Source organism: Sycon ciliatum, chromosome 7 (assembly GCF_964019385.1).
Source record: "Sycon ciliatum chromosome 7, ocSycCili1.1, whole genome shotgun sequence".
Classification (NCBI taxonomy): Eukaryota; Metazoa; Porifera; class Calcarea; order Leucosolenida; family Sycettidae; genus Sycon; species Sycon ciliatum.
Genome location: NC_088649.1, coordinates 9864797 through 9879938, shown reverse-complemented (window position 1 = coordinate 9879938; position 15142 = coordinate 9864797). Strand labels below are relative to the sequence as shown.

Below are 15142 nucleotides of genomic sequence, written 5' to 3'. Positions count from 1 at the left end.
GGAAGCCTCAGGCCTTCTTCAAAGTTGGTTCTCCTCTTCCCGGAGCCAGGCAGCGTGGCGGTTTGTACAATGGTCTTGGAAGCTGCAGAGGAGCGAGTGTCAATTGTCTTTTCTTTTGCAGTGCCGGCGAGAGGGATTGATGCCCAGATTCATTTCGAATTGTGTGCGGAAGCCAGCATCAACGAGTCACAAGACGACCAGAGAACACAGGAGACATCAGTACTGCCACCGTCTTCTCTGCGATGCCATCGAAGACAAATGCGCAGAGAAAGGTTACCGCGGGAGGCGATACAAACAGTCCAGAGAGCAACTGTGGACGTTTACACAGTCAGACTACCTATTGATCCGTTCTCTTCAACGTGCAGTGGTTACCGAAGAACGAAAAAGTTTCAACGCCAGACTAAATCGGAAGATTTCTGGACTTCGAGAGGCGGATCAACGTGTGGCGGGAACCAACAGCTCACCCCACGGCCCAACTCCTGTTGCCCCCGTTGGTGTTGCATCACCCAGTGGGCATACGGCCAATGCTGAGCCAGTCCATGAGCGAGCGTTGGTGGTGGACGACTGTGTGTCCGACCAGACAAGGCGTCTACTGGAACATGGACCTAGCTTTGTCCCGTCGGCGGGGAGGCTCACCAAGCAAGAACGAACAGATGTTGAGACATCGGTAGAGAGGATGGCGTTCACCCTCCGGGGGCAACAGCCCCAGCCGCAGGGTGTGGACCTCAAAGAGGAGGACCCACCGCCAGAGATCAGACAGGACAAGAAATTGTGGAAGCTGATGAAGCTTGGCTTTAAGCGGCCCCCACAGATGGACGACAAAGACGAAAGGAACATGGCCAACTTCCGCGACGAGGTGTTACGGGCATATGACAGACACACACCCTCCAATCCCAATCTGACGCAGGTGGAGCTGAAGCGACTTCGCACAGACCAAGAAACCATCATGAAACCATCGGATGAAAGTAAAAAACTCGTTGCTATGAGACAGGAGCTGTATTTGCAGAAAGCAGAAGACATATTATCGAACATGACCATGTATGAGGACGTAGATTTGACCATAGAGTCCTACGAAACCAACACACGAGAAGTAATACTGTCAGAGTGCAAGAACATGGATTCAAAACTCCTAAAGTCAATCCTACCAAGCAAACAGTACGAAGTTCCCCGAGTGGTACGGTCTTCCAAAGGACCATAAGCAGAACTTACCATTGCGCCCCGGGGTAGCAGCGTGCGACAGCCCAACGACTGGAGTATCTATTGTATTGGAGCGCATCCTACAGCAGCTCATTCAATTTGTCTCGGCCCACCTGGCTAACACGACGGAAGCAATAACCCACATCTGTTACCCATGTCCGGGATTGAACGCCCCCGATGGCACCATTGTTATGTCCATGGATGTAGTCGGGTTATATCCGAGCATACCTATTCGGGAGGGCGTTCAGGCAGTGGTGGATATGCTGCAGCAGTATTCCTAGCGGATCAACATGTTTGGGCTGAGTGTGAGCGGGGTACGGAATCTGCTGCTGTTTGTTCTCAGCCACAACTATTTCAGATTCGACCTTCAGATCTATCACCAAGTGGACGGGGTTGCAATGGGTAACAATCTTGCACCCCCATTTGCGATTCTATTCATGCATACGGTTGAGGCCAGGCTTCTGCAGAATCCTCTGTTAGTACCGCTCCTCTACAAACGCTACATCGACGATATCCTGCTGCTATGGACCCACGGCAGAGAGAGCTTGATGCGGTTTGTGCAGCATTTCAACTCTGCACACCCAAGTGTCAACTTCACATAATTATGAGCTCAGCGAGGTGAGTGGCTCCATAAATTATATGGATATCCCAATTATGATCCAGGAAGGCAAGCTAGCATACAAGCTGTACCAGAAGGCATGTGCTAGTGGTCTACTCATTGATTATACTTCGGCAGTTCCCCACCATATCAAATTGGCAGTTGCTTCGTCACAATTCCTAAGAGCTGAGAGGCTCTCATCGAATACCAGAATGCGTGCAGAAAGTGAAGCGAGGGTTCATGAACAATTAAGATTGAACAACTACCCAGAGAGAATCATTGAAGAGGCACGCATTGCCTCCACAAGGCCAAAGCGCCGTCGCCATGCCAACCCATGCTGTGCATTTCTAAAGCTTCCATATAAGTCAGACAAAGTACATCAAGCAGTGAATAAAGCAATCAGAAAGTATATAATTCCTGTTAGAGTCGTATATGAGCACACTGGTAGCCTCAGGCGAACATTGAGTCACTCCGCCCTCGTTCTTCCTCTATGTGTCAAGGCTGCAAATCCGCTACAACCGAAAAGAAAGGTCGCCCAAAGGGGCCGTGTATCTCGTGTATATCCGGGGGACAGGATGTATGTATGCAGAAGAATGTTGTATATCAGCTGAAGTGCAAAGAATGCCTGTAACAATATGTTGGGGAGACTGGTCGCTTTCTGGAAACTCGCCTGGAAGAACATAATGGTGAGGCAAGACGACAGGAACTCGACAAGCCATGGGGCCAACATTTTCGTACCACTCACCCTGGATGCAAGCTTAACTATGGGCAAAGTGCATTCTCTGCAGTTGAAGTAATAGGAAGAGAGCCTGATCGAGCCCGTCGCAAACTGCGCGAGGCGATTGAGATTCGTGATGCCAAGCCCCATGTGAACATAAGTACCGGATGGGATTTGTTGTGAATTTTCTCAGCTTCCCCTGCTGCTACTTCAATATCACTGAATAATTATAATATGAGGCGGGTCACTCAAATCCATTCTAGTCCTGATGCCTCGTCGCGTCCCTGGTGGTAACAGTTTGGCATGGAAGTTCAGGGCTCACAGCCGCGTACAAAAGCGTGGGCGCCATTTTGGACAGGCCGCTGTCACGCGAGCTGTCACGCGAGCCAGGCAGTATGCCAGAATCGTGTACATGCGATCAGGCAATTATCTCACGTGCTTTCTCCTAGGCCTTTCAAACTCTAGGAACATACTCTCAATACCCATTGTAAGGATTTGTCCAAGAGTTTTTTGTTTTAATCGATACGGTTTGGCGTACATACGGGGCCAAAGTATCAGTTGGTGCAGGCGTAATTCTGACATGAATTATTGTCCTAAAATTGAAAAGTCTCTCGGACAAATTCTTCTAATTTTCCTACTGAAAATTTTAAGCTATTGGCCATCAAAATCGGGCAAGAGACGGGTACAAACGAACATTTCGAAGGCGACGCTATCTGCAGTACAGGTGCGAGGAAGAACCGCGCGCGCTGGACCGGTTGTGAATGCGGAAACAACACTACAGCAAGGCGAATTTTCGAAATGTTTTGCTACTCGTCTGGCGCTTCATCGATGTGTCCTTCAAGAGTTATGGCCGACTGAAGAAATACATGGCCAGCACAACGGCGAAGCCTTTGGACGTGTTCTCTTGCAACGAAACGGAGTGGTGAATCAAATAATTCACAACTCCACATCGTCACTACTGCGTTGCGCGGCTCTTCGCAGCGGACCAGGCGTATATTTACATTGTACACAACAGGACTTCACGGCGGAGCAACTAAAACTAGAACACTACGTGAGTCATTGCTCCATGCCTTCAACATCAAGGAGTGCATGTCCTCTCCCTCTCCCGTCACCCGCGCCTGTGCATTAGCGGCGTAGCTGCCGGGCAGTAGATGTTGAACTCTTTCGTGTTCAACGAATGCAGGAATCTGCTCGGGGCTACCCCTCGCAGGACTCCGTGTGTGGACAGTCTGAAGGAAGAATTCGGCCGACGAGGCCAACAATGCTCGAGAAATAATCCACTTGGAAGGAAACAATAACAACCAAAACAAATGGAGAACTGTCTCCGTCTCCTTCACCATCCACGGCTCAGTTCTTGTCACAGCAACTCAGCCCAAGCAAGTCAAAATCTCCTTGCGACTTTGAGTGCTACGCCTGCGCTTAGCAGTCACGCGTGCCCGTTTCTATGGTGATCAGATCCAATATGTCCTCCAACGTAATCGAGGTTTTGGCATACCGGCTGTGAGCCCTGAAGTTTAACCTCATAGTGCATTGACGCATGGGGCTCCGTGCTCCCCTCCTGTAATGTGCTAGAATTAACACCATAATTATTTGGCATGTACCCTCACTTCGTAGAGCACAACGGCGCGCTCTTCTTCTCCGTGATGTGCACAGTTGCACCTTCTCTCCCCCCCCCCCCCCCTCTGTATAGAGGTGACAAAACTGGCATCATTTTATTTTTTTGGCGCTACACTCTGCGTAACGCCATTCACAGAGCACAATGCGCGCTACCTTCTGCTGCTTCTCCTCCGTGATGTGCTAGTTGCGCCTTTTCTCTCTCTCTGTTCCCCCCCCCCCCCCTTCTGCATACTAGGTGACATAATTCGCATCTTTTTTGGCGCTACACTCTGCGTATATACTGCTCTTGTGTGGCTTCCACGGTATTCATTGTTATTACCTGTTGATGGCCAAGTGCCGAAACGTTGTAAAAATAACGGAACTGGTTCGAAAGTGGTGTGCAGCGCTATGGGAATGGGTGTGTCCACCCGAATTCTTTTCACAGATGAAGCTGCAGGAAGCCTCAGCCCTTCTTCAAAATCTATATTATCAGTCGTCTGATGATTGCAGTGGCATGAAACTTAGAGTCACGACAAATCCAAACTGGGCCTATTTCTCTTTTCCGTGTAGATAGAAAGATAGAAAGATGGATGGATTAATGGATGGTTCGATGGATGGATGGAGGGAGGGGGAGGGATGGAGGGAGGGAGGGGGGGGGAGGGATGGAGGGAGGCAGGCAGGCCGGCAGGCAGATAGGTAGGTAGGTAGGTAGGTTGGCAGCAATTGCCAAAATTACTCCTTTGTACTTCCTCAGGAAACAAAAACTTCGTGACTTTTTCACATGATGTGAATCATGCCTTGCTACTGTTCTAAAATGTCATCTGTTAGTGTTTCAGGCCGACATAGCCACACAGAGAGCGCCAGAACAGAAGCGAAAATCAATGAAAAAAAGTCACGAAGTTTTTGTTTCCGGCGGAAGTAGATAGATAGATAGGTAGAGAGATACACAGATAGATAGATAGATAGATAGATAGATAGATAGATAGACAGATAGATGGATAGAGAGGTACATAAATATCACCCCAACCCCCATACACACAGACCCTCTCTCACCCCCCCCCCCCCCACACACACACCCACACACTCTCCCTCTCTCTCTCTCACACACACCTCAGACCTCAGACCTCAGACATGCCCATCGCGGAAGCGATGATAGCGAACAGCTATGTTAGACATAGCAACTTGTGCTGGGATTACACCATTCAACAGCTTGCAAGGCTGATGAATTGACCGCCACTATTTTTAGCCTGGTATCCACCACACACACACACACACACACACACATACGCTCACACACAAACACGCCCACACATACACACACACGCACAAACACACACGCACATATACACACACACTCTCCCTTTCTCTCTCTCTCTCACACACACACACACACTCAAAAATGCACAACCAGACCTAACCACACCAACCCCAACACATGTCCTTGACGACAGTCTCAGCACATGTCTGGTAATAGTGAGAGATGATCCGGCTCATTCGTGAGAACGAATATAGCGTACCTTATACTCATATTCCGTTGAACATTACTTCAGACGGAATACTTCTGCAGTAAATGTCATATATTTGTCCTTTCTTGGTAAGCAGCAGGTTTCGGGCTGTTTATCAATAAAGCAATTCCACCTTCACCACATGCGCTCTCTGGCGTTCTTGCCAATAGAAAAAGAAATGCCTGTGAAAAGAAATGCAAATGTGCAGGCTGCAGACGGATTTACAGAATATGCTTCGTACTCACCAGAAATGACACTCCGGATTTTCGATGGTATCCATTGGCAGCATGTGCGGTAACCTGGCCGTTCACAAGAAGCTTTGCCTTGATCTCTTCTGCCTTGTCCCGTACGCACAGGTCCACAAGCTCATCTTGGAAAGATTCCATTCTGTGAGCCTGAACAAAACAGATCAATGTTCTTTTTAAAGCATTTATTGCCGGCTAATTTTCGGAGTTTGAGCACTCTGGCGATAGAGCGACGAGCTACCTCTAAAATGCCCCCCCCCCCCACTCCATGGTTCGCGGCTGTAGTTATTATCATGTATACTTGTATTACTATTAGGTCACTTCGCTACTATAATATGTATATACCGTCAGCTGTAATGATTCTAAATTCATCCTTTTCCTGTGTTTTTTGTTTAAGTAAACAGTTTACATTTTGTAGTTTGCCGTTTCCAGTTATATATATTCCTGTAGCTATGCAGAAGACGTTACTTCAGTAACGTCTGGCGCTAGCCAGAGTCCACACAGCTTTAAGTTGGTATTTTGTTTGTCTGTGTCACGCCTGGCGCTATCCTGTATCTGTCCCGTATCGTACCATCAAACACAGCTGGCCACAAACTGCTGGCCACAATATTCAAATAGGGCTTTCAAATGCAAGATCATAACGTGAAGCAACTTGGAAGAATGAGTATGAATGCGAAGTGTATTGGGGAATGCATGTAGGGCGATAGTGCGGGTTCGAATCCCAGGTTATGCCTAAAAATATAGGAGAATTGAAAAATTTATAACATCCCTATGCTTTTTTGCCTAGGTCATCAAGGTGGTAGACGGTGTCGTATTACCCTATCCCGCACCTGTCCCGTATCGTACCGTACCAACAAAACGGCTGGCCACAAACAGCTGGCCACGATATTCAAATAGGGCCTTCAAATGCAAGATCATAACGTGAAGCAACTTGGAAGAATTAGTATGTATGCGAAGTGTATCGGGGGATGCATGCCTGATGCAGGGCGAAAGTGCGGGTTCGAATCCCAGGTTATGTCTTGAAAAAAAATTGATAACATCCCTATGCTTTTTTTTGCCTAGGTCATCAAGGCAAAAAAGTATAGCGTAGGGCCCTGAGCTTCCAAGCTTTCTCGTTGAAGTAAATAGCTGACATTTGGTGTGTTTTTAGGATTGTCTTATTCATTCCCTTTTGCCTATCCTGCAGTTGCATGCGTGTGTGCTCCTCATTGGCTTCGCTCGTTCCTCTTTTCTTTTGTTCATTTGGCTTATGCGAAGGCTAGCCAAGCTGGCTTGGCGATGTTAACCCTTTAAGAGCCGCCCCATACTTGAATGCAAAACTTCAAAAGATCGTAACTCAGTCCAATCTCGCTCAAATCCAGTGATCGAAATATCCAGAGCGAAGAGAAATCTCTCACCTGTCGGGAGAAACAATCCGCGAAGCGCTGCGAGCAACGGTTCCTGAGATAAATCACTCGTAAGTTGAGCCGCGATCGCGGCAATTTCAAAAGCGCGCAGTGCGACTTTAGTATTGAGAATTTTGAGACTTTTCGTCAAGCTGGCTTACTCGAATTTGCACGGGTTTCACTTTTGATATTGTCAAGAGTACACAGCGAAAAAATTGGAACTCCACGATCGAGTAAAATGAAATATCTGGAGCGGGACGCAATTGGACGCATTTGGGGCATTTTTCGTACTGTCGCTGCGATCTAGCGCTGGATAGACGGTGTGCTGGCTATCATGATCGACCTCATTCTCTTTCTCTCGCGGAGACCTTTCCAGGAAGCCCTAGATTGTGAGGATTGAGTGAGTAGAACTGAAGCTATGATCCAAAGAACACGAAAAAATGCACAATTTTGAAATTTTCCTGTGGCTCTTAAAGGGTTAAAGGGAACAAGCACAATAATAAAATGAAGTAGAGGTTGCGACTTCAGCGACGATTTTTTAGGAATGAGTTTGATCCCACACTGGAGCTCGCGCTATTCCGCCGACTTGACTTGACACTTGACTGACTCACGACTGCCATCCGGAGCACACGAGAAATCCATCGAATCTTCGACTCGGCAAACCTGCAAGAAAGCACCACTCCCTGCTCAATACACAGTGGTTCGGGGAATTCACCCCTCATCAGTTGAGCTTGAGTAGGCTGAGGAAGATTGTGCCTGAAGAGCACCACGTATCATCGCCGAAGTTGCAACCACTATTTCCTTCTATTGTGCCCAGCTCAGGCTGGCGACTAGCTGGTTTGGAGGTGACAGCGTTGTGAATGGCCCAGGGTCCTCTACGTCTGTTCTCACCCTCCAGGAGCGACACTGACTCACGCTGTTATCTGGAGGTGTTTGTCGCGCTGGAAACGGAGCGTCTCTGTAAGTTTGTATCCCTGGTGCTGTTTGTGCCTGGAGAGCACTAAATAAGTGGTGCTCTTCAGGCACAATCTTCCTCAGCCTACTCAAGCTCAACTGATGAGGGGTGAAATCCCCGAAACACTGTGTATTGACCAGGGAGTGATGCTTTCTTGCAGGTTTGCCAAGTCGAAGGTTCGATGGATTTCTCGTGTGCTCTGGACTGGATGGCAGTCGTGAGTCAGTCAATTCGGCGGAATAGCGGGAGCTCCAGTGTGGGAGCAAACTCATTCCTAAAAATCATAATAATTAGAGCTGAGTCGAGTAGCATTTTCTTCGGGTATCGGGTCCGGGTAGTTTTCCACGGGTACCCGATCGGGTAATGTTCCCATGGTAAGACCACAATGCACACCGGCCCCTTCCCTTACACACTGGGTAGACATGCGTGAATTATTTGTACACGTGCACTGTAGACCTCTCTCTCTCTACTCTTTCTACATGATGTCATCTGCGACTTCGGGTTTTCGGGTACGATTCGGTGCCCGTCTACCCGAGGTCCTCATGGGTAGCACGGGTACCCGACTACCCGTGCACACCACTAATAATAATAATAATAATGTACTCAGATGGAGAGCCAAGGTTTAATTTATACAAAAGAGAAAGACATGAGCAGATTGTTTAGTAACTGGTGGTGTTAGTGGGCAGTAGAGCATAACTTGTAGTTCCTTGGTCTTTCTCTTTTGTATAAATAATAGTAATAAGATGTGCTCTCTTAATGTCTGTGGTGCTCGTAGCTGTACTGGTGAGGCCTTTATGGCCGAAACAGCTTGCTGTGTACAGCATTGCTTAACTATTTAACTATGCTGATGGGTCGTTGATTTGATTTTGATTTTATCATCTACTTGGTCCAACTTATTAAAATGTGCGCTTCACTTGAAAACTCAAGCATTTGTACAAATGAGCACTAGAACTAAAAAATGAACCAAGAAACGGTATATAGATAACTACTGTATCATCTCTTGGGCGGACCTTCTAGTTTCCATCGCTGCTGATGTCTCCGGGTGCATCGGAAATGGCGCCACCCTGCAAAACACCCACAGTTCTGTTGTGTCCTTCAAGCTACGCTGCCCTTCCTTGATTTTTTAAATCCATAGGCCCGGTTTTGACGATCGCCTTTGAATCTCCCGCGCGCAGAGCAACTGCGAGAAAGGTGGCTGTAGGGATTTTCACCCGGCGTTCCCACGAACTGGATGACGCGATGCTTGTGCTGCTGAACAAGTTTCTGCATGATGTTTTTGCTGAAATTCTACCCAGGAAACAGCGACTCCAGCGATTTCAATACACCAGGAGGGAATCGAGAACGATCGCCCAGTAGTTTCTGGTGCTGTCTGTAACTTTGTGGCTCCTTGGCCCTTTTTCTAAATAAATTAATCCTTGGCTCACCATCTGAGTCCAATTTCAAATAAGGGTTTAACTATGAAGGTGTGTTTCGATAATGGACTCGGATGAAGAGCAAAGGAAAACTGATTGAAAAGAAAAAAGGACCAAGGAACTACAAGTCACGCCATAATGTCCACTAACACCATCAGTAACTAAACAATCAGCTCATGCGATAACATTGCACAACACTGACCGACTGTACTGACGTTCTACAACTAACTGCCTAACAGCTCCAGCACATCTTGGATACGCACTCCAACAGCCTTCCAACTTGGAAGGTTCTAAGTTATAATGATAACATTGTCCAATGGTCTTGCCAGTATCGTCATTGACATGCATGAACATCCGCCAACGTCCTTCACAGCTGAGACTTTCAGCCGTACTTTCAGATTTCTATTTACTAACGGGGTTTATGTACCACCCGGACTCGTTACAATGAGGGAGTACCTGAAGCATAACTTGTAGTCCCTTGGTCCTTTTTCTTTTATATAAAGTGTTTCAATCCTTCCCATTTTTCCGGACTGACACCATTCTGGAAGGAAACAGCTGTGCAATTTTGAACAAAATCAATACTGTACCAGCATTACCAGACATATTATTACAGAGTGCGACAGAGCTCTCGGCCATTGAAGAAAATGTTGAGTCACCTCCACCATTACACTGCGCTCTTTAGCCAACTAGACCCTCCTGCACACAACCATGACCATTGCGAGGACACTTCCGTAGACGATATTGATAAACTCCTTCAGGCAGCTGTTTCGCTAACACATAGCTCTTCACCCCCCCCCCCCCCCATCTCCCCTCCCCATCTCCCGATAATTATTAGCCCCCGTTTTCTTTCGACGCGTTTGCTGTGCAGTGAAGCCGAGACCCTAGGTCGGTGGAGCACATCAGACCCCGTCACCACGTCCACGATTCATGCCTGCGATGCTGCACCGCTGCTTTGCATGTCATGATTGGAAGCTGTGGCCTTAGTAAAAAAAAAAAATAAAAAAACCAGTATAGGATATTGACCAAGACTAGGTGAGAAAAATTCTAAGTCCCTCCAAAGTCGAAAGATTACAATGCCTAAGTGGTCGATACAAGCGGTCGATACAAGCGGTCGATATTGCGGCGATATGGGTAATATAGGACCAGTCAAGGATCACGAGAATTAGTGGAGGTCGATATAGAAGAGTGATAAGTGAAGGTATCACCTCAGTTTTGTATGTGGAAACCCTATATAATAGCAGTTTGGTCTATATTTATTCAACATCTACCTTCACTGATGAGCTATGTATTAACGAAACAGCTGTCTGAAGGAGTTTATCAATATCGTCTACGGAAGTGTCCTCGCAATAATGATGGTTGTGTGCAGGAGGGTCTAGTCGGCTAAAGAGTGCACTGTTATGGTGGAGGTGACTCAACATTACCGGACATGGAAAAAAAATTTTCGCTCAAAGTTGGCTCCTTTCATCCCTGGGTAGGCCTCATTCACCCACTATGACAGTTTGGTCGAGAAACCCTTTTCTTCAGATATTAACCCTTTACCGTTTGCACGTACAAATTTCGACCGCTCGCGGTCGATGACTTCTATGCGCACAGCGCTGGACTGGTTCACCGCAGAGAGCTGGGATTTTCCCTACTGGTAGCCAAGATGTACGCGCAGAGGGTGCCGACAATTTTTTTGTGTGATGCAATATAAAAAATCGCGAAAATCGCGACTTGAAAAATGCGCTTTGGGAAAAGTGCGTACCCTGCGACTTTTGGTATTGCCTGCAGATTATTTCGACTTTTGCTTGAGCTGGCCTCACGACTGTCTGCCCTGCTGTGCAAGCCATGGACGCGGAGCAAGCTCTTTCGCTTCTGGAGACCCTTCCTGACGACTCTGTCGCTGCCTCATCCAGCGAAGATGAGTTTGTGGAGCCAGACAATCCTGTTGAAAATATTTATTCTGACGACGACCGCGGCGATGACATGGCGAGTGAAAGCAGCACCGGTGAGCGTGACATGGATGTCACAGACGACGACAGTGTCGCTGAGATGAGTGCCACTAATGGTGGAAGAGGACGTGGCAGAGAGAGAGGATTCGGCCGTGGAATAGGCCGTCGTCACGGTAGAGGTCGTGGTGCACAGGTACTATGTACAGCCAGCGGTGCAACCTGCACTAGTCGATATTTGCAATACTTGGGACAATGCTGACACCGCTGTGACTGGTAACACTCCTGCATTCCACCCAGAGAACGAACCTGGTATCCACTTACCTGAGGGAGCCACTCCAGTGCAAGGATCTGATTTATTGCATATTGCAACAGTTTGCCCGATCGGCAATAAATTCAAATAATTATTAGTGCTAAATAGTGAAATCTCTGTTCGGTTTCTGGACTTGAAAGTTGTTGCATCGCATTCCTGAGGGTTTTTACTTTCAGAATCACCCCATTTTGTACATAATAAAAGTGAAAAATAAAAAAGTTACGGCATGAACAATGACGGTCGGTTTTTGCTGTACAAATACCTAAAACGGTAAAGGGTTAACCCTTTTACGGTCTCACATTTTCCAAACTATCGTAACTCAGTCAATTTCTGAGCAAACATCTAAATATCTGGGTTGAAGAGAAAGCTCCAGGCTATCCGTAGGAACAATCGCCGAAGCGATTGAGTGAACGGCTGCGATGCTACGAAGCTCGCGATCTGCGTCACGGCTCATTTACGATTTGAGTGGGCGAGCTGGGTCTTGAGGACGGGTTTTTCCCTTTGCAGCTAGCTGTCGCCATAGAGACACGGATTCAAATGAGAGTATGGACTCGCAGCACTCCTCACAAAAAATATGAGCTCGATGTGAGCAAGGAGAGGGAAATGGTTGTTGAATCTTGTTTCTCGTCGTGAATCAAGCACTGGGGCGATGTCGCTGCGCTGCAGCGCTCGATCCACGGCACGCTTGGTGTCGAATTGTAGCTCGGCGTGTTGCTCTTGTCCAGAGCTTTCCAGAGAGCCTAAGATCACGAAAATCAGCGAAAGGAAACTGAAGTTATGGATGAATCAAGGTACGAAATTGTTGAATTCTGTAAATAGCCTCATTTTGACTGGATTCTGAGACCGTGAAAGGGTTAATCAAGACAAAACATCGCCAAAAATTCTCACTGAAACACCTTCAGACAAGCTATAAGAACGGGGGTCACCACGCAAGTTTCACATGTGCATCGATGTCTCGTCGTACATGACTAGAATCACGACATAGAAGTTGTGCAATCTAGGATTTCAGGTATGCATAGCAGTAGGAAAATCAAGAATCGAAAAAAAAAGTTATTTTTGGCGCGCGGCTGCGGGCCTACAGTACCTGAAAAATGCATGATGCAACGGCGTATGCGCACGATGTACGTGGAATCGTAGCAATATGAGTGATAATTTGAAGGTCATACAATTGGTGTACAATGCACATGTGGAGTTTGAACTAAATCACTAATGAACATACCGAAAACATACCGACCCGACATCTGACACGCCAGTCAGCCACTTCCCAATGGTGCAGTTTCCACAGATCTAGAAACACCATGACAGCGGGAAATATGGCAGTCAGAAGACCAGAAGACATGCAATATGTTACAACTGCTTCCTACCAGCCTCTGTGCTCTGTGGACCCAATAACCAAGGCAGTTTCATTTTCAAATTCGCTGCTGTTTTGTGCGTTAACTGGAAAAAGCGTGCAATTGCTCCTTCTTATGGCGCTCTTTTCTGATTGATCTTGTTCTCTATATTCTTTTTTTCTCTCTCGCTTGCCATGGTTTGTGAGGTCTTTCGATTCTGCCATGACTGGTTCTCACCCAACCTACCAGTGTCATTATTGGTAGTCAATTGTCATGTCAGCAGATGTGGTATTTGTTGAACACATGTAGATAGATAAATTCACGAGCTCATCATGGTCATTACTGTACATGTGAAGAGCTGGAACGCAAAACCCGCTACATTATTATTATTATTATTATTATTATTATTATTATTATTATTATTATTATTATACGCGTTCCCGCATTGAAGTGTAGCAGCAGTATGCTGCGTCGACAGCTTCGCTTATGCAGAATGGCTTGGGTGAGAGGAGAGGGGAGAGAAAGCAACAAGGCAACCAACATCTATGAAATAGGGCACAATAACATGAAGAGAACCAACCTACATAATTATGCATGATTGCACAAGAATGAAGACGACAAAATGTAATGGCTATAATCATTGTGCCACAAAACCGGTACACAGGAGATCTGTCGACAATGTAATGAAACATAAAACCCGCTACATCCCTTAACTTAACTTAATTGACCACTTTTAGAATTGGGTACCTCAACTTGAACTTTCCAAATACGATCTCTTCGTTGCACAGGTCACTTCAAGATAAATAAAGAACTGAATTCACCAAATTTTCGGGTGTGGCCCATCCTCAGGGTGAAAAGATTCAACTAATGCCAACAAAAACTGAAACGAGTAGATATGCAGTGTGGTGCTGTAGGAAGGCGATGAGAAGAGTGTGGAAAAAATGACCTAAAAATGTGTGTATGCATGTAGGCTAGCAGTAATGGTGAAAGGTGTCGGGGGAAAGGGAGGGAGGAAAGGACAGAAGTTTAGATCTGTATCTATATGGATTATGATATCGATTACAGTATTTACTGCGTCCTAGAAATGTGCGGGTGCAGAAAGTCAGTTTATTATTATCATTTGTTTCTATACATAGCCCTAGTACTATAGTACTAGACTTGAAAGCATGTGCATAACAACAAAAAAAGAGGAAAAGGACAAAGTATCTTGCGCATGTGTACATGCACTGTTGATCTAAAATGTACGTAAAAACAATTATTGTATCCTACTACTGCAGATACAGGTGTTCATGTACTGATGTCGTGGACATGGAAATCCAGTCGCACGTCTAGCAGCCCCAGGGCGCTGGCCATGCAGCCGTGAATCCGTTCACACATTCATTTATGCGCTGCAGCGCGCTGGTCGCATCGGATCATGTGCACTGCCTGCAGCGACGTTTCGTTCTGTACGCGCTGAGGGCGCCGGCCTCGGTCAATCGACTGGATTTCCATATCCGCGACAGTACATGACAATCTTGCACAAGTGTTTTTTTATTTTATTTTATTTTTAAATCTTTAGAATCGTGTAATCGAAACAGACAGCATAATCGAAATCGCTTCGTCGTAATGATCGATTAGACGGATAACCGATATAATTGTTTCAGCGCTAATAATCGATAGTCGAATTGATACAAGGGTAGGTTGACCGATAGTTGAAAAGTGTAATCGTTTCACCCCTGAATTTTTATAGCAATGCAATTTTCGAATTGGGCTGGTCTTGATGCCAACATTCTTACTACATGACAATTTTTTTAGGAATGAGCTCCTTGAGCCTCTTGTACGGGCAAAATAACACATTAATTTTGTGCAGCATGAACACAATTACAGAAAACGAATCATCGGATATAGTAATGATTATACGGACTCAGTAGGATCACTGCAGGTTCACTGAATGCCTGCCTCAGCCACCACCAGCACTGC

General features: G+C 46.5%; 1 protein-coding gene across 1 annotated transcript in view; it reads right to left on the bottom strand.

The window, feature by feature from the left end:
• Positions 1 to 15142, bottom strand: part of LOC135820953 (death-associated protein kinase dapk-1-like) — a 311375-nt gene that overhangs the window by 169873 nt on the left and 126360 nt on the right. The window contains exon 3 of the mRNA XM_065334015.1: positions 5860 to 6009. Coding sequence (XP_065190087.1) covers positions 5860 to 6000 — 141 coding nt within the window. The 5' untranslated portion in view covers positions 6001 to 6009. The remainder of the gene's footprint in view (positions 1 to 5859; positions 6010 to 15142) is intronic.